Genomic DNA, 24993 nt, shown 5'->3' with positions numbered 1-24993 from the left:
CGACTCACTGAGCTAGAGATAATCATGTATTCTTTTGATTGGTTTGTTAGCTTTAGTTACATGTATTTTCTTCTGGTTTCGTTTTGGACCACAATTAAGTCATGATCCAAAATGTAATTTTCCTCTGGTTTCGTTTTGGACCACAATTAAGTCATGATGCAAAATGTAATTTTCCTCTGGTTTTCGTTTTGGACCACAAGTCATGATCCAAAACATTTTGGATCACATGATCAAAAACCTTTTGGTCTGCAACGAAACCAGTGGAAAATACATATATATAACTAGAGCTAACCAACCAAACAAAAGAATACACAACCTGTCGCTCAGTGAGTCGGTCCTGATGGGCATTGTGCTTAAAATAATATCATGTGATTAGTTCTGCATGGGGGCGTTTCACAAAGCATTTTTCCAATGACAAATGACAAAATTCGGTGACAAATCTGCGGATAACCAATCAGAAGCAAGGATTTCAGTAGCTTATAACAAAAACTGTCATTTTGTCACTGATGACAAGTGCGCCCCCCCCCCCGGCCTGCTCACATGATGCCCCATCACTAGACGGTGTTAAAGACAGGCTCACACAGTTATAGTCTGGCTTTAATTTCATAAGGGTTATCCGTCACTTCTACATGGAAATCTGATGGAACGAAGCACATTAAATTGTGTGCAAAGGGAATCTGCATTTGATTGATTTCTATATCATTTTCTTCGACGCACTCCATGTTTTGGTATCCGTCGATCAACCCGGATTCATGACTCAAAGACAATACTCTTCTCTTATCTTGCGAAAGAGACATTGTAAACGCCTTTATATCACGTTCTAGAAGAGACCTCTCATGTTAATTGTTGCCAGTTACTTTTATTTGAACTACAGTGTAAGACTATGTGTGAATCCTTTTAGCTCTGCTGGATAAATATTTCTGAGGAGAGGACTCGACGCCTCATTCCATGATTCATTTCGCATTTGGCAGGATCTAGACAAACAGTGAGTATACTATTATATCGACTTGTTTCCTCTACATTTTATTGATCCAAGCAATAGCCACTGCCCACTATAATAAGCTAATCGAAATATCCATGTTTATCTCGCAGAAACCCTAATCCTTAGTAAATATCATTAACAACGAAATGCTATCATCATGTGGGAATGATGAGAAGGTGGAAGATACCCACATTACCATGTTCCTTGAGCAAGGATAAGCCATTTTGGGTAACGTATGGAACATCATCTTGTCCAAAGCGACAAGAAAAACAAATCATAAAAAAAAGAGAAGTTTTTTTGGGAAACGGACAGGCGCCCCTGTGCCCAGGCGCGGATCTAGGGGGGGGGGGGGGGGGGGGGGGTGGGGGAGGCCGACGGGCCCGGCCCCCTGGCAAAAAACAGGTACAAAAAGGATGGTAACTTTAGTTAATTTTACCTTTTTTAACCAAAAAATGAAAATAGCCCCCCCCCCCTGACAAGCTTAAAACTTAAGGGGGTGGGTGTAAAGAAGAAGAAAAAAAAGGAGTGTTCACTATAATTATCTCAATAATGAAACAAGATTTTCGATACAAGATATTAATTTTCATGAATTATAATGAACATAGAAAAATATTTTTGAGCAATTGCGGCTTTACCGCCCTCTATCGTTGGTAGAAAGAAAACAACAGCTGATAGCTAGAGCCAACGTCTAAAAACACGTAAGTTTTGTTCACGTTTTTTTTTAGATAGAAAGAAAAAAAAATCCTTAGAGACACCCAGACTGCAGACAATAATTCGTAATATCCCGTACTGAGAGTAGTGATTACAGTATCAACTAAGTAATGTTAACATCGATTGCTGATTGTGCCAAAACAAGTCCCCCCGACGAGCCTCGGCTCAGCCTGAGACTTCACGCCTGCAGTTCCGGGGCGCTGACCTGCTGGAGCTCCGCAGAGCCGAACCTGATCGCAGACTCGACTGTTCAGCTCAGCTTAGTTAACAAAGGCAAAGCAAGTCCTGACTGGGAATTCCCCACCATGTATGCACCCTAATTAGGCAGTGTCCAATATTCATTCATTTTAAGTGTAAGTCATGGTAGACGGCCTAGCACGTAGAACTTTAGACCGAATTTTCCGTCTCTTTCGTTCGTTAGCCTCTTTGAGGTAGGGTCGGCCGGCTCTCTTATGTTGAAAAAGATTTTCAAAATGGATTTCGATTTTGACCCATAATTTCCTAAAAAGGGACTATTAAACTGATTATTTCAGTCAAGTTGGTAAGTGGAACTGATTTATTATAGCCAAGGCCTAATTTACATGTGGATATGCACGAGGTAAAATGACATTTTGGGGGATTTTTGGGGCAAAACGCTACGACCTGAAATGGCCGTGGCGTTATCAAGGGAATGTGTATAGACGGTTTCCGTCTCTAAAGAGAGAGCCGACCCTACCCCAATAAGAGGCTAACGAACGAAAGAGACGGAAAATTCGGTCTAGTAGAACTTTAGCTTGATTTAGCACTAGCTAGATTTAGGCCTAGAGTAGACCGAATTTTTCTGTCTCTTTCGTTCGTTAAACTTGAGGCTCTCTTGTCTTATTTGGGTAGAGCCGACCCGACCCAAATTAGAGGATTAACGAACGAAAGAGACGGAAAATTCGGTCTAGATCTAGAGTTCCCCTCGCAAGGCCCTCGCATACAATGATAAGGCGAGGTGCGCGCGCCATGTGTACGCGTTCCTGATTTGCCCTTCCTAGCACCACGCATTCTTCAAACAAAAATATCAAAATTTTGATTTTCAGGTCCTAGAAATCCCCCAAAACAGAATTATTTGTAAGGGTTGGCAGGTATGGTATTGTGTGCACATGGCTTAGCGCAGCGGCCTAGTCTGTGTGTGTGTTGACCTCAATCAAAACTTTCATTGACGGGTGTATAAATTTCATTTTGAGACAGAGAATTTATTTTACTCAAATATAAAGTAAAAGACTTGCAGAAATTTGAGTAGGTCTACTGCAATTTTTGTGCAAATAAGAAAATGCAATATCGTTTTTAATATACCCTATTTGCCGGCGTAAAGGCCGCAGTATTTTTGGAAGAGAAAATATTAAAAAGTCCGGGTGCGACCTTATACGGCGGAAGAGTAAAAAAAAAAAAAAAAAAAACCTAAGTCAAAACCAGCACGAATTTGCACATATGGGACTACGAACGGTACAATTACCACTATGGTACAAGATATTTACACACATCTTACCGACAATTTTATCTTGCATTGTTGACATGATGACGAAAATAACTTCCTAAAACAACATTTGCCGATATATCTTGATCTAAGTTCGTGCCAATGCATTGCAAAAGTAAAGGAAGGGACCCTGTAACGGAGCTGCCGCGAAGCATCTATCCGAAGTCGCCATTTTGTTTTCCATTTCATGCAATTTCGCATTACACCGTATATTGTGGTAGGGGTATATCAGACACCAAATGTGCCTGCAATCACTTTTTTAGCTAAACTTCCGGTAAATTATAAGAATATTGATGAATTTGGTATCAGTTTGTAAAAAAAAATAGTGTTTTACAGGTACTATGTCCCTTTTGCAGCCAACCTCAAATGCTGTAGAACTTTGCAGGAATTATGAATATGTCATGTATGTCCTATCTGTGAAATTTAAACGTTAGCAGTGTCCTCATATTCAAATTATGCAAGAAAACCCATTTACTTGCTAGACTTCACTGTCAGACACTATTGAGTGACTGACTGGCTTTTTTCTTCTTTGGTAATAACATACATGAAAAGAGTTGTAAAGAGTACATGAGCATTTGTCTACATCAATAACCCACTTCTTGTGATGGCCAAGATTAAACTGATTGAATCTTTGATTAAAACGTATGACCATTCGGTACAATTGTCTGAAAATCAAGACTATTACTTTTGGGCTCTATAGCCCTAAAGTCGATTTGACAACTAATAGTCGTTATTTTCCCACTTGAAGACATTTTCAAGCCCCACCTTTTTTAGGGAAGTTCTAAATTAGTATTATCTTTCAAATGCAGTTGGAATTTAACTTTTTCATTTGTTTGGCCTGCAATTGGGACATAGTACCTTTAAGAGAAAATTATGATTATTTTGTTTTGTTTGTTTGTTTTTTTTTTCCGTTTTTTTTTCCCTCTTTGAAATGTCAAAGTTGGGGTGCGTCCTATGCGGCGGTGCAGCCTTATCGCCGGCAAATACGGTAAGGAAAATAATTACAGCTTCAAAAAATCCAAACAGCTAGGATCATTCTCATTTTGTTTTCTTCGTAACATTGGATAACAAATTTCACAAATTCCCTCGGATAACGCCACGCGATTTTAATTTCTATGGCGAGAGGCCTGTCCCCTCGGCAATATTAAAATCATCAGATTTTAGATTCTAGATCTAGACCTAGAGTCGAGATCTATCTAGATCTTCTTACCGGTAGTTTAAGTTTAAAGACAAAGTAAGAACTACAATGTAGTACTTTTTAGTAGGGCTAGGGGTCTACTCTACTACTTACTAAAACTAAAGTACACTACTACTCTAGGCCTACCTCTTACTTACTTAGTTCAACAAAAGTGTAGAAGCATCATTGACATCCATTGCTGACTCTTCTTTTGTTTAATTTTGAAGATCATGGAGTAGCCCTTGGAGTTAGAGTTGGAGACTGTCCTACAAAGACTGTTCATCAAAATGTATCAACCGGTACCAGTAGTGCAACTCAACAACACCCCCCATTTTAGACGCAATTGGGTAAGTCCACTGTCCACCCATCATATTATATTTACAAATGTATAGAGTCTATATAAGTGCGTCCCAGATAAAAAAACAAAACCGAAAATTATCGATGTTTTATCATAACTTAATCACAATTATAATTAATAAATGACACATATTTGTAAAGCTTAGATCCTCCTCTTTCATTTGATGCAGCTCATATGATGCATATTTCATATTTGAAGAGAGGGAACCAAAAAGTCATTTGGAGGACAGTATCTGAATTTCAAAGAGAAAATTGCATTTCTAGAAAGTTCATTTTCTGCCCTTTCATATGACACCTCAATCAGGAAAAATGAGCTAGGAATAACAAAGTTCTGTTTGTTTAAAGTAGTGCTTGCATTTCCATAATTTTAGCAAACAAATTCATTTTCACTGGCTGCCTGCCGTAGTAACAAACAGAATTGACAAAAGACTTAAGTCCGTTTCGTTGACAATCAGCCATGCATGAAGTATTTTGTCTTTGGCCAAACTCAAAGAAATCCTCTCTCCTTAATCTCCAACTTAAAGTAGCAGAGCCCGAAATCAATAGGACCAACTCAGTCGGTCTTTTATTGTAGACTGCTAGGCAGCATTATACTATTAAATACTAAACATTTTTAAACAAAGTTAAAATGAAATAATTCGTGAACCAATATCAAAAAAAGATTTAGGATTAAGACTGAATATTAAAAAGGAAAAGGAGAAGAGAACCAATGATAAGTAAGAAGTGGAAATACCTAATGCATTCCTACAAGACCATGAATAGAGAATGAGAAGAGAACAAAGTAACATACTGTACTAGGTGAGATAGAAGACTTGGTATGTAGCAGATAATTGGAGGAGAGAATTTGGTTGAGTAATTGAAGTAAATGAATTATGTACTTAGTACTCCATTTATTTACTTCACATTATTTGCTTACTCACTTTCTATAAAGCGAATGATGTGAAATGAATATGTATAGAGAGAAGAGACTAGAGAACAAATAGTAATTAAAACAAATTGAGGGTTCAGTGACACAAAGACGTTAACTCCATATTTTGCCAAAATGAATATTTGATATCAAAATGTTCAGAAAAATGTGGGCTTTCCAGGAAACACAAAGACTTACCGTAACTCCACCCAACACCCCATCGAAGTCAATGGCTGGTGAAACATAGACTTAGGCCCAAGTGCTCAGTGACACATAAACCACTTTTTCTCAAAATGGCCAAAATGGAGTTACGTCTTTGTGTCACTGACCCCTCGAAATACAAGTATGAAAGGAGTCTAATTTTAACTCTTACACTTTACAGCATCATAATTCGCTGACAGCAGAGTTAATTGAATTGCCTACTAAGGCAAAGGCCCCTGAAGCAGTGAAGCAGTTGCCCCACCAAACAAATTAGGCCTGATCAAAACCCGATTTAAATCGGTTTCCTGATTTTTTTGATTTTTCCCGATTTTTTCCTGATTTTTTTTCTTCCTGATTTAAAAAAAAAAAAAAAAAAAAAAAAAAAAAAAAATTTACCAATTTTTTTTCTTCTTCCCTATTTTACCATGATTTTCCCGATTTCCCTCTTATTTTCTCTATTCTTCCCTATTTTGTCCCAATTTTCTTACTCGAAAGGGGGGAATGTTGTTAGATGCCAATTTTTCCCCGCGAATCCTCTTTTTTTTTTTTTTTACTCAAGGAGGGCGCGGTTGAGGGGAAAACAAAAAACCTATTTTTTTTTTAGTGCTCACTATCACCCCTGACAAATACTTCAGCTTGACTTTATATCTCAAGGGTGAGGGAAATCAATTAATCAAATAGTATAATGGCGGTGGGCAAGGCCACAATGCATTGTATACAATTCATTGTAAACACAAGACCTGTTAGTTGTGTAAGAGTTAAAATTAGACTCCTTCCATACTTGTATTTGTTTCAATTACTATTTGTTTCTCTACTCTCTTCTCTCTATACATATTTATTTCATTTCATTTGCTTATTACTTACATATTAATAATTTATGTCAACTACTCAACCCAATTCATCTCCTCTACATACCTAGATTTCCATCTCACCTGGTACATGTTTGTTCCTTTGTTCTCTTTGTGTAAGAGTTAAAATAAGGCTCCTTCCATACTTGTATTTGTTTCAATTACTATCTGTTTCTATAGTCTCTTCTCTCTATGGATACATTTATTAATTTCACATCCCAACCGTTTTTCCATGAAAATGAGCCATAAGACATTTCAGAGCATATACTGCCCTACTATTTCAAAAGTTTAATATTTTGCCAATGTATATGAACTATATGAAGATAATCTGGATATTTTTATGTATTTATATTATAAATAATTATCACCAATTAACTTTCACTCATTGTTTAATACTAGGGGGAAATCTGATTATCGTATTGTATGCAGGAAATCCCCCTTATCTCGAAAATCACTATCTCACAATGGTCCTGTATTCTGGAATAGTTAACCTGAAAATGTTAAAAATTCTTAATCCCTGAATATATTCAAAACAAAAGTTAAAAAGTACCTTCTACGCAATCTGTAATACCTGTGGTGATTCACTTACTTCAACTGAATTGTAATTATTATTCATTAATTTGTTAAGTTTTGTCTTTTCCAATATAAATTACACATTTATAATACATTCATGGGGTTATGTTATAAGTTCATCACTTCTTATAACCCCCACATTGAGACACTAATGTGTTTGTAGTCAAATGTTTTTCTGTATTTCTGCTTTTGTTCTTGTTGATTTTTTTCTTCCTATTTTTTGTATTATGTCATTAACATGTTGAATAATTACTATATATATATATATCGTGTATATTGTTTTTGTTATTTTTTTTATGACAATGTGGAAAAGAAGTCAATTCAATTAATCAATTCAATAAAACGAGCTGTTTATTCAGCCCTACTTCTTTGTATTCAATTGTTTTGTAGCAGTGATGTAACAAGGTTGGTCTCAAAGAGTTTGCAGTTAATGAGGTTTTTAATCATTTTATCTGCAGGTGGGGTTCTTTCTCCTCGGTCTGTCCAACATGCTTCCTCTTGCCATGGTCAGTGCTGGAGCAAACTCCATCGCAAGAAGGTCAGAAGTAGTCTCATAGGAGTAGTAGTATAAGTGGTAGAAATGGTGTGGTGGTGGTGGAGGTGGAGGAGGTGGTGGTGGGGGTGATGGTGGTGGTGGTAGTGGAAGTAGTAGTAGTGATGGTGTGATCAATATTTAAGAAAATTAATTTCTATATAGGTCAGCATAATTCTACTCCCATCTCTCACATCTATTCATATGTCTGTCTTTGTTTGTTTTTGTCTGTGTTTCAGTCCTGTTGCTCGTGGTTTTTTTCCGTTTCTCTTGTTTATAGCCATTATTTAGTAGTCAGTAGATTTTATTATACTTATTTATGTTTATATTTTATCAGTTGTTTAGTTAGTTTAGTTTGTCAGCACTTAAATGTATGCATTATTCTTATCTGACGAGTTTTGTTCTTTTAGGACATATTCATAAGCTACTCATGAGGGACCTTAAATCCACAAGCCTTGCTTTCAACCAAGGTCACCTCATCTTTCTTTTGTAACGCCATATTATGTAAACTTGTTATATTCATGTCATATTTGTAAAGTGTGTTATGAAAGAAAGATAAATAAAACTTGAACTTGAACTTGAACTTGAACTTGAACTTGAACTAGTGAGGAGGAGGAGGAGGAGGAGGATTGATTTAAAAAAAAATTGAATTTATAATTCTTTGTCTTCCATGCAGTTATGGCCGAGAAGGCTTTATTGCGGCTGTGTATGGTTTCTCAGGCTCTTTGACTATTGTTGTCAAAAGTAAGTAAATTTTTAGATCGGATTCCTTTGTTAAATGCCACAAAAAATTAAACTGAATGTCTTTTGATAGCAAACATTTGTAGTATAAGTGTATATTTTCTTCATTTTAGCATCATGGAATACATGAATTATAAATTACGTTTAACTGTGATGTTTGTTTATGTTGGTACCAGTGCTGAATTCAAGTTTAAGATATACACATAACCATTAAGTAATGATGGTGTTAATTTTGTGTTTTTATGGTGCTGAAGGCTTCATGCAGTACTTCATTAATCCAAGTATCCATTTTAGACTTTTAGTGCGAGAAAGATAATCTAGTATTTTCTTAGTTTCAGTTTTGAATACATGTTTAATAACCCAGCCACACAAATGAGACTTGCTCCAGGGGCCCGTTTCACAAAACTTGTTATCTACAACAACTGCTAAATTTCTATGACAAATTTGCTTTCAGCCAATCAGATGCCATGATTTGAGTAGCTTATAACAGTAGCTTGTAACTTGTTATTGATAACAAGTTTTGTGAAACAGGGTCCTGACTGACGGCAAAAGGAACAGAAATGTTTGGCCAAGAACTGATTGGTTTGGAGTCGCGGGGAGAAGGATTCGCCTTGTAACTGTGTTATGAGACGTATACAGTCAAACCTGTCTATAGCGACCGCCCAAGGGAAACACAAAAAGTGGTCTTTGTAGACAGGTTCCTTTAGTACATGTTTCAATGAGAAACCGTTTCAAGGGAAACAAACAATGTGATCTTTGTAGACCGGTGGTCACTGCAGCAGGTTTGACTGTAGGTGGAATACATTAGACATGTATCCATTTAAATAATGTTTTTGTTTTTTCACAGTGCTGAATGCATTCGTTTTAAGCAGACTATCGTACAACATCAGGTTCGCTATCAACTCCTTGGTACTTCTATTAGGTAAGTGTGCTGCCATTTTTCTCATCAATCATTCTGTCTGTGTTGTCTATAGTTTCTATCTAGGGAAGTTGTCTAAAATGATCCATAGTACTGTATATAACAGTGTTTTAGCATTTCACAGGATTTCTTTCATCCGGGACCTGTTTCACAAAGCTTTTTTTCCATGACAAATGACAAAAATCAGTGACAAACCTGCTGATAACCAATCAGAAGCAAGGATTTCACTAGCTTATAACAAAAACTGTCATTAATCACTGATGACAAGTTTTGTGAAATTTGCATACACTGCATTTTTCATTATACTAATATTTCCAACAGGTTTGAAAAATGTAATGACAAGAACTTATCAGTTTGTTTTTATGTTGGTATGACGGTATAATGGTGGTAATGTCGTTAACAGGTTTAATATTTTTCTCTGTTTTGGTTTTCACTCAGATGTAATCTATTTTTGGGGGTTAATTAATTTCACATTTGGATCCATTGCATGTCTGTCTTCTCTGCCTGTTTGTCTTGGCTCTGTCTTTTCCTCTGTTTTTTTTTTTTTTTATATCCCTCCCTCTGTTGCTCTTCTTTTCTCTCTCCCTGTTCCCTTTTCTGTATTTCATTGATTTTTCTATCTTTACCTATGTCTTTCTCTCTTTCTTTCTTTTGTCTCTCTTATCATCTCTCTCTCTCTCTCTCTCTCACTCTTTCTCTCATTATGTCTACCTCTTTCACTCACCCCTTCATCTCTCTCCCTCTCCCTCTCCCTCTCTCTCTCTCTCTCTTCCTTTACCTGTTGTTAACCTTCCTCCATTGTTTTTAATGAAAGTTCTACATGTACAAGTACAGCTATTATCACTATCTCCATTCTCTGGTATAATAACACTATGAAAGTCAATTGTATCTATTACTATTTCAAGGTATTAATTGCATGATGTTACTGAATACTATGTGGGAAGTGAAGTGATTTATCTGCACTCTCTTCTTCATTTTTTTCCTCTACTAAAAAACACATGTAGGTATAGCCGGGATAGCTTTCGCTCCCAATTTCATTACTGCCATTGTTGCTGTGGTAAGAGTCTTTTTTTGTCCATACTTTTTTCGTTTGTTTGTTGCATGTATTTTTTAGATAAATGTTGTTTCACTCTACTAGTTATTCAATGATGTATACAACTGATTATTTTGCCACAGTAGTTTGCCACAATTGTTTGCAGAGTACCATATGCGAATAAGCCTTTTTAAAGATTTTAACCAGTTTGAAAATTGTTCAATTGAACTTACTGAAATTGAACCTTTTTCTTGTACAGTTATTATATGATGACCAACTGTAAAGGCCATTTGTATGCAAAATGATTTGCAACCTCTGTTTTTTGTACCGGTATTTGTTCTTGTTAGCCTATACATGTACAAGAACTCTGTTGTCTTTTCTTCATCATACTTGTTATCAGTTTCTTTTACCATTTACTAAATTACTACTGATTTGTCTTTGTAATTTGTAGGCTTAATCATTAATCACGTCCATCCCGTATTAAACTTATTTTTTGTATCAGTTCAGTTTTTAGTTTCATTTTCTCTCTGCCATTTACATCATCCATTTACATTACATTTACTCAGTAATGATAAATACCGGTAACTTATGAAACCTAAATTACTTTGAGCTCATTGGTTTTTATCTGTACTGGACCTATTTATACGCAAGCCATAAATGTATATACCGGGTAATGTCCAATTCTTGTTCAAAGGAACTTATCAATCAAAAAATATTTTGGGCTATACAGTTAGTAGTCCCATTTCATGTCACTAAACTAAAATGTGTGATCATATTTGATGTTTCTAAAGTAAATAATGATAATAATACTCAGCTTTTATATAGCGCAAATGACAATTAAGTCTCTAAGCGCTTCCAAACTTTGAGATTATTACCCCGGCTTTAGTTGTGCTGACATTACGGCGCTCTAGCATTTCAAGGAATTAATCCCTGCCACGTACCTGTTTATACCACCTAGGTTGAGTGAAGAGTTAACTCTCCAGAGACATATTGCAACTTAATTAATTGAATATAATGTAATACAGTCAAACCTGCTTTAGTGACCACTTGTCTACAAAGACCACCTGTCTACAAAGGCCACATTTGTTATTTCTCTTGAAAATGGTTTCTCATGAAAATGGTTTCTCATTGAATCATGTACTAAAGGTACCTGTCTACACAGACCACCTGTCTACAAAGGCCACCTTTTGTGTTTCCCTTGGGCGGTCGCTACAGAAAGGTTTGACTGTATATGATATCTCAATACATGTTAAAGACACTTGTGCATCTAGACTAATTGATGCACATGTGTGGCTATATGCACTTGCAAAGGTTAGGCAGGGGTATATGTATATTTTAAAGTGTTCAATCTGCATTTCATTTATCTTCATGAAATTAAATGCATGAAAAGATTGATTTTGTTTCAACTTCAGCTTTTTTCCCTTCCGTTGTATTATACAGGTTGTTATCGGAGGAAGCTACGCCTTTGGAGAAAGGTAAGTTTTTGTTTTTATTGAAGGAGAAAGAGAGATATAGAGATAAAGGTGAATGGAGAGGAGTTTTCAAGGTAGAGAGAGAGAGATGGAGATACATGTACTTAGGTAGAGAGAGAGAGAGAGAGAGAGAGGGGGGGGGGGGCAGAGAGATAGATATATGCAAATGGAATGGAAGAGAAAGCTTACCACTTTATTGAAAGAAAATGTTAATTCTTTGGATTGTGTGAAGTTTTCCTGCTTATTTTCAGGACTCTTTTTCTCTGTCAAGTCTTTTGAATCGTTTTCTGCTAAATGAACAAATTCTGGTACCGTACCCTCTTCCCTCCTCTATTTGTAGACTTGATGATTATTAATTAAAGTGATATTCATTTCATGCATCCCTGTACCTTTAAGGTTTAGCACTGAGCTACATGTACTGTATTCGTATTAATCAATAAATGGTTTATTTTATCAAAATACAATCAAAGCAAATAAACATGTATTCATACAACAAAAGTACAGAGTTATCAATATCATTGGCAATATATAAAAGTCCAATTTATAAAAGTCCAATTTAAGTCAATCTTAGTCTTTGTGAAACTCCCCCTGGTTTTCATAATTTTTTTCTTTCTGACTTGTCATTTTGATCGTGATTGATTTGATTTCATTGCACGATTATCTTTACTCGCAGGGCCCCATAGGAGACCAATTGATGTTGAATGTGCTACCCTGTTAATAAAAATACACAAATATATGAATAAATGCATAAATAATGATTTGCTATTCATTTTTCGTCTGCCTCTATCTTGCAGTGTAGTGCTGGGCTACTTATCAAAATTTGACAGTCGTCTGGTCAATGCCTGGTCCAGCGGATGCGGCTGTGCAGGCTTGTTAGGAGCAGCCTTCCTCATCACATTTGGTAAGTGCTGATATAGGACATGTGGTAAGTGCAGGTGTAGGACATTCGGTACGTGCAGATATAGGACATTTGGTAAGTGCTGATATAGGACATTTGGTAAGTGCTGATATAGGACATTTGGTAAGTGCTGATATAGGACATTTGGTAAGTGCAGGTGTAGGACATTTGGTACGTGCAGGTGTAGGACATTTGGTAAGTGCTGATATAGCACATTTTGCAAGTGCTGATATAGGACATTTGGTAAGTGCTGATATAGGGCATTTGGTAAGTGCAGGTGTAGGACATGTAGTAAGTGCTGATATAGGACATTTGGTAAATCCAAATATACATGTAGGACATTGGGTAAGTGCAGGTATGGACATTTGGTAAGTGCAGGTATCAGACATTTGGAAAGTGCTGATATAGGACATTCTGTAAGTGCAGGGTATAGGAAATTTGGTAAGTGCTGATGTAGGATATTTGGTAAGTGCAGGTATAGGACATTTTGTAAGTGCAGGTATAGGACAAGTGGTATGTGCAGACACAGAACATTTGTAAGTGCAGGTGTAGGACATTCGGTACGTGCAGATATAGGACATTTGGTAAGTGCTGATATAGGACATTTGGTAAGTGCTGATATAGGACATTTGGTAAGTGCTGATATAGGACATTTGGTAAGTGCAGGTGTAGGACATTTGGTACGTGCAGGTGTAGGACATTTGGTAAGTGCTGATATAACACATTTTGCAAGTGCTGATATAGGACATTTGGTAAGTGCTGATATAGGGCATTTGGTAAGTGCAGGTGTAGGACATGTAGTAAGTGCTGATATAGGACATTTGGTAAATCCAAATATACATGTAGGACATTGGGTAAGTGCAGGTATGGACATTTGGTAAGTGCAGGTATCAGACATTTGGTATGTGCAGACAAAGAACATTTGTAAGTGCTGATATAGGACATTCTGTAAGTGCAGGGTATAGGACATTTGGTAAGTGCTGATATAGGACATTTGGTAAATCTGTGAATTTGCAAATATACATGTAGGACATTGGGTAAGTGCAGGTATAGGACATTCGGTAAGTGCAGGTATAGGACATTCAGTAAGTGCAGGTATCAGACATTTGGAAAGTGCCGATACAGGACATTTGGTAAGTGCAGATATAGGACATTCTGTAAGTGCTGATATAGGACATTTGGTAAATGCAAATATAGGACATTCTGTATTTGCAGGTATGGGACATTTGGTAAATGCTGATATCTAGAACATTTGACAAATTTGACTTGTGTGACTTTGAGTTTAAAGTATACTGTATACAGCAAGGCTTCTCAAAGTCTGAATACATAACAAAACTAGCCTCATTTTCTTCAGTATATAAGTATCACTAAAGATAAACTTGAGTTCTGGGATATTGCAATCACTCCATTTGAACTAATGTCTAAGCAGCTTATTGCCGGAAAACGGCTACTTTCCCACTTATATACCCTACATGTGTACCGGGAACTTCCACTTTTGACTGTCTCAACTCTTGAAATTAAGGTGTGTGTAAAGACACGTACAGTATATTATCACACTCTTATATCTATGGAAATAGCTGATTAAAGCCCCACTGCACTACTTGTAGCTACTTGCGCCCTCTATATAGCAAACAATGCCTAATCAGTGACCATTGGTCCCCCATTGTCCCATTTATCTTGTTACTTGAGAGCTGATTTGATGACATACCCACCTGTCAGTGACCTTGCTGGATGGTCTAATCCCTCCTGGCCAAACTAGTACAGATGGGCTTTAAATGAAATAAAATTGCCCATTGTTTAAAGAACCTTATAGCTTTCATGGAAATCACATCTGGGCACCAAGGAAAAAGTTTGAGGACCGGTGGTATACAGCATACATTAACATACATTGTACAATTATTATGAAGACAAAAACAATGAATATTTTGATAATTTAAAAACTGTTGTGATATAGTTAGGCCATTCTTTTCTCTCGTATGTTCAATTGTAACAAAATCGATCCCATTATTTACCTTTGCACGCATTTTTTTTTCAGGGTGTGTTCTTGAACAAACAACAGACAAAGCAACTGATCTTAGACTTATAAATTGGTAAGAAGAATCGGTTGTTATTTAATGCAAATCGAGTGAAGTCAGTGATATATTTTTCATTTCATTTCATTTATTTATTTCCACGTCAAGATAAAAAAAACATCATATAATAATCAAAATACAAACATAATATAATGATATATATAAAGTGGAAGGATCATGAAAAGCACATGACCGGCTTGTTAGAAGTGATCCTCACAAAATATACAAAACGACACTTTTCTATGGATACTATTGTAATTATATTGTAAATTAAGTTTACTTCAAAGTTTTTTCAACTTTATACGATGCTATGTTAAGTACAAAAGGACTCAGAATAAGTCTCATGTACTATATCAGGAATGTTTGTTATTAGTAGAAGTAGTAGAAGTAGTAATATTAGAATTAGTAGTAGTAGTAGTAGTAGTGTAGTAGCAGTAGTAGAAGTAGTAGTTGTAGTAGCAGCAGCAGTAATAGAAGTAGTAGTAGTAGTAGTAGTAGTAGTAGTAGTAGTAGTAGAAATAAGAACAATAGTATTCGTATTAGTAGTATAAGTGATAGTAGTAGTAGTAGTAGTTGAAGTACTGTAGTAGGAGTAGCAGTAGTTGTTGCAGTAGCTGTAGTAGTATTAGTTGTAATAGTAGTAGTAGCAGTAGTAGTAGTTGTAATAATAGTAGCAGCAGCAGCAGTAGTAATATTTTTGTAATTTTTCAAGTATGTATTGTATCTAATGACTAATGGATTATCTCTAATGACTAATTGATTATCTCTAATGACTATTTGATTATCTCTTGCCATTGCAGGTACAGTTTTCTAGCATGCTGCCCATTTGTATTTATCTATCTGGTTGCTTACCTTGTGGTGATCGTCGAACCTCCTCAGGAGAGAACTTTAGCCCCGGTTAGCGGATACAGTGATAATCCAGCTCAAGTTACAGATGAAGATCAAAGCATACAAAGTACAGAACAAGGTAAGTTTCACTCTAAGAACTTGTGTTTGGTCTTTGAAAGAAAATACTTGTAGTCTGGGTTAATAGTTACAGTGAGAATGAAGCTCAAGTTACAGATGCAGATCCAAGGTAAGAACAAGGTAAGTTTCACTCTAAGAACTTGTGTTTAGTCTTTGAAAGAAAATACTTGTAGTCTGGTTTAATGGATACAGTGTGAAAGCATCTCAAGTTACAGATGAAGATCAAAGCGTACAAAGTACAGATCAAGGTAAGTTTCACTCTAAGAACTTGTGCTTGGACTTTGAAAGAAAAGACTTGTAGTCTGGATTAATGGATACAGTGAGAATGCAGCTCAAGTAACAGATGGAGATTATTGTGTACAACATACAGAACAAGGTAAGTTTTATTGTAAAATATCTTTTAAACCACTCCTTTAGACTTTTTAAGACTTTTCCTTTTTCCCTGCAAAATCTCTTTGTAAAAGCATACATAATACACTGTATTCCTAATTTTACATTGAGAGAATCCTAATTTGTGTCATGGAAGGTTGGCAAGTGTGCTCTTTAACTAGTGTTTCTATTTAGAAAGAAAGGAGCTTTAGTCCAGATTAATTTTAGTCCAGATTAATGGCTGTTGTGTGAATGGAGCGCAAGTAACAGATAATAATCTAAGCTTACAGAGTAGAGAAAATGGTAAATTGCTTTGAACACTTTCTGTGGTCTAACTAGTGGTCTGATTTATTTCTGTCTCTTTTCTGCTCCATGTTTTGTTTGCCGTTGCTCTTCTCAACTTGTGTAGAAACCATGCATTGATAATAATGATGTTCATGATATACTACTACTAGTTCTACAAGTACTATAACTACTTCTACTACTACAAGTACTGCTGCTGCTGCTGCTGCTACTCCCACTCATACTATTATGATAGTGGTGGTTATTTACCTGACAGGTAAGAAAGCAATAAATGCTTGTTAGTAAGCAATCAGAAGATCGACGGCTTTAGGTCCTCTCTGAGGGACCTGGTAATGAGGATTAATGCCTTACTAAAGGGCACTAGCGCATCGCCTTGGTTTCGGACCCGGGTCACCGGATTACGCGACCACTGCTCTACCGACTGAGCTATCGTGCCTCCTAGCAGCAGCAGTAGTAGTAGTATTGTAGTAGTAGTAGTAGTAGTAGTAGTAGTAGTAGTAGTAGTAGTAGGTAGTAGTAGTAGTAGTAATAGCTGGAGTAGTAGTAGTAGTAATAGTAGTAGTAGTAGTAGTAGTAGTGCTGCTGCTACTACTGCTGCTGCTGCTTCTTCTACTACTAATACTACTACTACTGCTACTACTATTACTACTATTACTACTACTATTACTACTATTACTACTAATACTACTACTACTACTACTACTCCTACTGCTACTACTACTATTACTATTACTACTATTACTACTAATACTATTACTACTACTCCAGCTATTACTAATACTACTACTGCTGCTGCTGCTGCTGCTGCTACTACTAAAACTGCTGATACTCGTACTACAACTTCTAATTCTATGACTACTGCTACATGTACTACTACTACTTCTACAACTGCTACTGCTGCTGCTACTACTACTACTACTACTACTACTACTACTACAGCTACTGCTACTGAACATAATACAAAAGATATGATGCAGGATAGCTATATTGAGATGTCTTAACGCCTTCAAACAAAATGGTGATTTGACGCTCATTTTGCTATTCCTTGGTTTGATTTCAGATGCACTACTTGGAAGTGAACCCAAAAGGTTTACCATGGCTGATAGACGACGCGGTTTTAAACTCATTTGGAAGCTGGGTCTGAACGTAAGTAATTCATTTATTTTATAGTGTTAAAGTTATAGACCAGTTCTGGTCATGCGAATTGCATTGTGAAAGAAACGTTGTGGAATCGATCAGAAAAGGTTGATCATCTAGCTTATAAGTATTGGTGTGAACTGCAAGGTTTTGGAACCATCAAAATGATAAAAATTTGGCCCAGTTTTGGTAAAGTTACATGCACTGTACACAGAAAGATGTATATGGGACTACGCGATATCTATTCAGGCCGGATCGATACAATAATTTGCCAAATATATCAATTAGGAGGCGGTTTCCCGGCAAAATTTGTATCATCACGTACTAGTCAAAACATATTCTTTCACATGATTAGTATAAAATATAATTCCATTCCATTTTCTATAGGGGGGGGGGGATGTTTCCAAAACTGGTCTATACCTTTAAATAGGTTAAAAGAGAGAGAGACAGGGGGGGGGTATGTTGTCATCTTGTGACAGTTCAATGTCACTACCTTTGCAAGATAAATTTGTGTGTTCATACTCTTTTCTATTGTTTTATTTATTTAAAAAATCTGTTTGCAGTTCCTTGTTCCTCGTAGTTAAACTTTTACAATATTCATTTTGCTGAATTTTCATTTTTTCTTTTAATTTTTGGGACGTTCCTGCTACAAGATGTTGCAGCTTGTTCTAACAAACTTTGCAGCTTATGTATTTGTTGTATCTATCTGGATATTTTTGATAACATTGTTATTGTGGTCATGTTTCAGCTTGCCGCAGCGACCTTTGCAACATACGTATGTCGTGTTTCCTCAGCCAAAGCAGAGGATAATACAGTGTATGACCAGAATTGTCCGGAGCTCTATGTATCTCTACAGCTATGTTTCATGGTATAGTACTCTAACTTCTAAGCCTGATTATAAAGACAAGAATATAAATATAAAGTAGATTAGTGACTAGGTTGGTGATGACGGCAATAGTGGTAGCGGTGACGATGATGATGATAATGATCATGATTATGATAGTGGTGATGATGATGTTTATGATTGTGATGGTGATGATTATGGTAGTGGTGGTGAACTGGTGATGATGATGATAGTGGTAATGTTGATGATGTTTATGATTGTGGTGATTATGGTAGTGGTGGTGAACTGGTGATGATGATGATAGTGGTAATGTTGATGATGTTTATGATTGTGGTGATTATGGTAGTGGTGGTGAACTGGTGATGATGATGATGATAGTGGTAATGTAGATGATGTTTATGATTGTGGTGATTATGGTAGTGGTGGTGAACTGGTGATGATGATGATAGTGGTAATGTTGATGATGTTTATGATTGTGGTGATGGTGGTGATTATGGTAGTGGTGGTAGCCAGTTTTGCGGCTTTTAGTAAAAAATATAACGACTTGAGAATTTCTTAATTTAACCCATTCATATATTAAATTATACAGAAATAAGAATCAGGCAATGTAATGGTAAATCTACATTTAAACAAAAATGAGGCTCATTCTTTGTTGGTTTTAATGTGATACTGGATTCAATAAAGCATGACAAAAATTCATTGTTTAAAATTGAAACCCCTAATTGACTTTCACCACTACTAGAGCTAAGCCTAAAGTAAACACTAGCACTATACAATGTAATCTCCCCGCCGAGACCTTGACGGGGTGATAGAGAGAGCTGCAAGGCTCTGTCCAAGTTTTAACGAGAGAAACAAAATGGGGGTCGTGATACCCGCCTGAATAACATTGTTTCCTGTGTTATAGTGGTGGGGTTTGTTTTTAACGAGACCTTTGCGTAATGTGATTCATTACCTTCTCTTTGCAGGCTGCCCAGTTTGCCTCTTTGTCTTCCGTCCAGCTCATCAAGATTCGCAAAGTGCAGATCCTGTCGGCCGTTCAGCTCATGAATGCTGTTATCTGGATAGTGAACACTAGGGTAAGTTCAATCCTTCAATCCTTAGAGGTGTCGTGGTCAAGTGGATATGTCACCGGACCGTGGATCACAAGGTCTGCGGTTTTAAGTCCTGCCGCGGCACTAATGTCCTTTGGCAAGACATTGATGTACATTTGCCACTCTCCACCCAGGTGTTAAATGGGTACCCGGTAGGATGCAAAATTCGATGTGGTTAGATGAGCAAGTGTGCGGTTGTAAAAATGACGCCTGGCCAGAATGCTCCCCAGGGAGTGGAGAATGTGCATACATTTCACTGGGGTAATGATATATATCTGTAAAGCGCTTTGAGAGCGCTATATCAGAACGAACTATTAATCCTTCAACCCTTCATTGCCATGGATCAAAACTTGAGAATGCCATGTTTTGGGGTGTCTATATTGATAATAAAATTCCGCTTGTATATAGCGCTCAATACATTGAAGATGTTTGTAAGCACTTTACAAATACGTTATTAACCCGGTCATCAAATTCAGGCTTGCCAGCACACAATGTGTACGCATTCTCCACTTCCTGGGGAGTATTCCAGCCAAGCACCATTTTGTAGACGTACAAACTACATTAAGGTTCACATCCTACCGGGTACAAATTTAACACCTGGGTGGAGAGTGGCAAATGTAGCTTATTGCATGCCAAAGGACGTTAGTATGACAATAGCTCTGCGGTAATTTCCTGCACAGACCAAATACCTAACTTTAATCCTGGAAGCAACGCTATACCTTTCCCAACACTAATGCTATGGTCACATTACCCAAAAGTTGCCTGCTCGGCGGCCGAGCGGCGAGTTTTTAACCAATTCTGCCCGGCGGCTGCTCGGCCACCGAGCGGCGGCCGCCCAGGCATCGCTCGTTTTTAGGGCATCGCTCGGTCGCCGCTGAAGTTTTAGCGCGGAGTTAAAATTTGGGCGGCGCCTGCTCACTTTTTACTCGCCGCCCAAAATACGCTCGGTGCCTGGGCGGTCGCCGGCCGGCACCGACCTAATTGCTGGGCGATGCCTAAATTCCAGCAGCGACCGAGCAGGCTACTGATCGGTCGGTCGCTGCTCAGATTTGTGACCATAGCATAAACATAAACCTAACCTAAAACCCAATCACAGCCCTAACCCTAACCCTAACCCTAACCTTTTATTTCTTCTTTCACAAACATTTGTATTTGAAATTCTATGTACAAATGTTTGTGAAAGAAGAAATAAAACTATGAACTGAACCTAAAACCCAATCACAGCCCTAACCCTAACCCTATACTCTTGACGGAATCCTGGAGCAGTCGTCGCTGGAGAAAAATGTCAGGGCGCCGACTGAGGTATTTTTTCACCCAATCATTTTTCTTCTCCTCCCCCTCTTCTTTTCTGCAGTACAAGTTCATGCCTGTCTACATTCTTCCTGCTTACATGGTGTTCATTGGACTGATAATGGGCGCCATCTACGTCAACACGTTTTATATGATACACAACGATGACATCTACCCGAAAGGGCATAGAGACTTACTCGCCAACTTGACAGCAATGTTTCTCACACTGGGTAAGTCTACCTTGGTTTATTTTTATATAAAGAGAAGATCCAGGGGGGTGTTTCACAAAGATCCTAAGTTGAAATTATCTCTAAGTTGGACTTAAAATTATGGAAAGCTGTTAGCACCCTTGAAAATATTTTGTAAAAGTTACTTTTAAAGGCATATAAAGTTGATTCATATCTTTCATATTTTCGATTATCATGGGAGATTACATGTTCTTGATGTGGAATTTATGAAAAGTCTAAAATACTTGATTTTTTGCTTTTGAATATATTTCATTATGAGGCTAAAAATGGCTCTGCATAATTGTTAAGTCCAACTTAAAGTTAAGTTCAACGTAGGATCTTTGTGAAACACCCCCACCCCCCCCCCCCAGTTCTGTCCCGGGAAAGGTGAAATATAATTTGTGAGCTTCTTCAACGATGACATGTACCCAAAATAGTATGGAGACTTACTTGCCAACTTGACAGCAATGTTTCTTACACTAGTTAAGTCTACCTTTGTTTATTTTTATATTAAGAGATGGTCATGTTCCATTCCGGGAAAAAAGTGAAAAATAATTTGTGAGCTTCTTCAACGATGATATCAAAGGTTCAGTGACACAAAGATGTAACTCCATATTTTGCCAAAATGAGTATTTGATATCAAAATGTTCAGAAAATAGGTGGGCTTTCCAGGAAACACAAAGACTTAACTCCACCCAACACCCCATTGAAGTCAGTGGCTAGTGAAACATAGACTTAACTCCTTAAGGCCAAAGTGCTCAGTGACACAATAAACCACCTTTTCTCAAAATGGCCAAAATGGAGTTACGTCTTTATGTCACTGACCCCTCGATATGTGCCCGAAATAGCATAGAGATTTACTCGCCAACATAACAGCAATGTTTCTCACACTTGGTTAGTCTACCATGGTTTATTTTTTAAATAAAGAGAAGGTCGTGTTCCGTTCCGGGAAAGGGAAAAATAATTTGTGAGCTTCTTCAACGATGATATGTACCGGAAATAGCATAGAGACTTACTCGCTAACATGACAGCAACATTTCTTACACTAGGGAAGTAAAGCTTGTTTTATTTTCATATAAAGAGAAGGTCGTGTTCCGTTCTTGAAAAGGTGAAAACAAATTTGTGAGCTTCTTCATTCTTCATTTGTTAGTGTGGAAGAGTTTGATTCTACTCAAGCACTGGCATATTTTTTAGGGCTGTGAATCCAAAGTTATTTAGCCAAACCACAAAATGTGGAATGATTGTTGCAAAAAAGTTAATCTTTATATAAAAATGTTATCCATGACAACTAAATAACTGGAATGTTGTTGTCACTTCCTATTAGTTTTGTGTATGCATGATACTTTTTCTTAGAAAGTGATAATTTTCAAAACAGTTCTAACACGTTATTTGTTACAAAATTATGTATTACATATTATTTTATAATGCCATCTATGTTCATACCACAAGATACTACCAAAGAATTCTCTCTCTTATGCCACATTAACTCAGTCGTGGAAGAAGTGTGTTATTTGTAGTCAAGAATGTTCCTATTTATAGTTGTAATAAGATAGAAAGAGACAAAACCAAACACTACTCAGGGTTTTTTTCTTCAAATTCAGGATTTCCCTCATCACACATGTATTCAATTCAATTCAATTTGTTATATTAATTTCTATTTTCAATAAAAACAATACAAAGATATATACAATGATAAGCATTTGCAATATATAAGATAATGAAAATAGGGAACTAAAAAATAAGGCCAAATGGCCTTGTGGAAGCATAGTTCCCAAACAGTAGTTAAGAGCTTTACATATACAAACAAAACTAAAAAAGAAAACATACATGACAAAACATGACAGGGACATTGTTCATGGCAGGTAATACAAATGGAAATAATCATTACAACATCATAATTTTGAAAACAGTTATAGGTTATGCTGTATAATATGAATTTTGGTGCAAGAATAAATGATATTTAGATATAAGATGCTGCTTCAATTTTCTTTTAAATCTGTATCTGTTTGTCTCGTTGATCCTGTTAGGTGTGTCGTTAAGTAGTATCTTGATGACTGCACTTTACAAGACAGTACTTCTGGATTTCTGACCAACCATCCATCCATCAGCTCTGACCGGAAGAGGTGCTGTGGTCAAGGGGTTTCAAATACTGGACTGGAAATGCGAAGGTCGTGGGTTCGCTCCCCAGTGTGGCAGTAGTCTCCTTGGCAAGATATCAATCTACCTGTGGCAGTTCACCCTGGGGAGCGTTTCACAAAGCCTTTTTTCAATGACAAATGACAAAATTCAGTGACAAATCTGCTGATAACCAATCAGAAGCAAGGATTTCAGTAGCTTATAACAAAAACTGTCAATTGTCACTGATGACAAGTTTTGTGAAACGCCCCCCAGGTGTTTGATAGGTTCCTTGAGAACACGAAAAGCGCCTAGCATAGTGAGCTTAATATTGAAATGCCTTGAGCATCTTGCAACATGGATGTGAGCCCCGGATGTAAAAATGTCCAATGTTTTTATAAATATCTCCCTAAGTTGTATGCAATATTTCAGAACTTTCACTATATATATATATATATATATACCTGGTATATATAATATGCCTTTATTTGCCTGTTATATTTAAATATTTGAAAGATTGGTGCAATATACAAGGGCAAATCAATGATTGGATGATTAGTTTTACCTGACTGCTAAGAAAGCAAGTATATGCTTGTAAGTAAAAAAGGAAGATAAATTGTTAAAATAATTTGCCTTGTCTTGTGTTATGATAACAACTTACCGGTAGGCATGCATTATTATACAAATATAAACAAGTCAAGAGACAATATTATGCAAATAATCCACAGCAGTGAGGGCATTAGTAAGAATTACCCACACAAGGTACCTTTTGAACAGTCTAACACATTTGAGTGTGGGTGATTTTACTAATGCCTGAACAAATGATCTGTATTATTTGTTTTATAAGATGATGTTCAATTTTTTTTAATAAAATGATGTTTTATAACATTATTTTACTAATGACCAGTCATTAACATTTGATAATGACCGGTCACTATCAAAATTATGTATAAGGCAAAATAAATGCCTGGTCACATGTACGCTTTCAACCAATCATTTGAATAGGATTCACGTCATCATCTTATAATACTTACTAATGACTGGTCATTAGTAAAATTACGTGTTAGGCGAAATAAATGCCTGGTCATGTGTACGCTCTCAACCAGTCATTTGATTAGGATCCGCTTCATCAACTTATAATACATAAATAACACACTTGTACATGGGCACTTCATGTTGCTCCTGTTAAAGCTGCATAATACTCTCTGCTTAGAGCCAGAAGGCTTTAGTAACACATAGACTCTCCCGCAGAGTTTAGGCCCTTTTGCCTCGAATCAGACAACATTTTTAGAAGAGATGAACTTCCAATGCACTTCCATTTTTATTGTCTTTCAGCCCTGTAACTTTAGTCCCATGTCTGCATTTGTGTGTTTGTGCTTGCGGTGATTGTGTTTTGGAGGAAGTTTTTTGTAAGTTCGTTTACATGTATTTCTCCAAGCTGTGAATATACTGGCTGAAAATTTGTTCTGGATTATTTTAAGCCGAATTTATGTCTCCCAAAATGTTGTTTTTAACCAGTACTCAAGATGAGCATTTGTGATGTAATTTTAAAAAAGTTTAGCCTCATTTTATGTTTCAACTGAAATATTGGATTTTTCATTATGAAAGTTTCTATGAAAATATTTTATGGAGAGAAATGTATATATATTATTATATAATATGGTAATATTTACTTATTGTGTATGCAAAATGAAATCATAGAAATTACTTATATAGCAACAATTTAA

At 36.6% G+C, this 24993-nt stretch overlaps 1 protein-coding gene across 2 annotated transcripts; it reads left to right on the top strand.

Annotated features, from left to right (window-relative positions):
* Positions 1 to 716: 716 nt before the first annotated feature.
* Positions 717 to 24164, top strand: LOC105440370 (battenin-like). Of its 2 annotated transcripts, none has more exons than XM_030989327.1 (15): positions 717 to 985; positions 4599 to 4718; positions 7716 to 7795; positions 8466 to 8533; positions 9378 to 9452; positions 10454 to 10506; positions 11923 to 11957; positions 12749 to 12855; positions 14888 to 14942; positions 15725 to 15891; positions 17623 to 17708; positions 18448 to 18567; positions 19509 to 19619; positions 20989 to 21154; positions 23179 to 24164. In XM_030989327.1, exons 2-15 carry the CDS (start codon positions 4659 to 4661, stop codon positions 23238 to 23240), a joined length of 1245 nt encoding a protein of 414 aa, XP_030845187.1. In that variant the 5' UTR covers positions 717 to 985; positions 4599 to 4658; the 3' UTR covers positions 23241 to 24164. The 2 variants fall into 2 exon arrangements, with proteins under 2 accessions (XP_030845187.1, XP_030845186.1); XM_030989326.1 differs by lacking the exon at positions 717 to 985 and adding an exon at positions 1640 to 1680.
* The last annotated feature ends 829 nt before the right edge of the window (positions 24165 to 24993 follow it).

Source organism: Strongylocentrotus purpuratus, unplaced genomic scaffold (genome assembly GCF_000002235.5).
Source record: "Strongylocentrotus purpuratus isolate Spur 01 unplaced genomic scaffold, Spur_5.0 spur5_scaffold_18, whole genome shotgun sequence".
NCBI classification, from domain to species: Eukaryota; Metazoa; Echinodermata; class Echinoidea; order Camarodonta; family Strongylocentrotidae; genus Strongylocentrotus; species Strongylocentrotus purpuratus.
The sequence above is the reverse complement of the archived record's forward strand: the minus strand, read 5'-3'. Positions and strand labels throughout refer to the sequence as shown.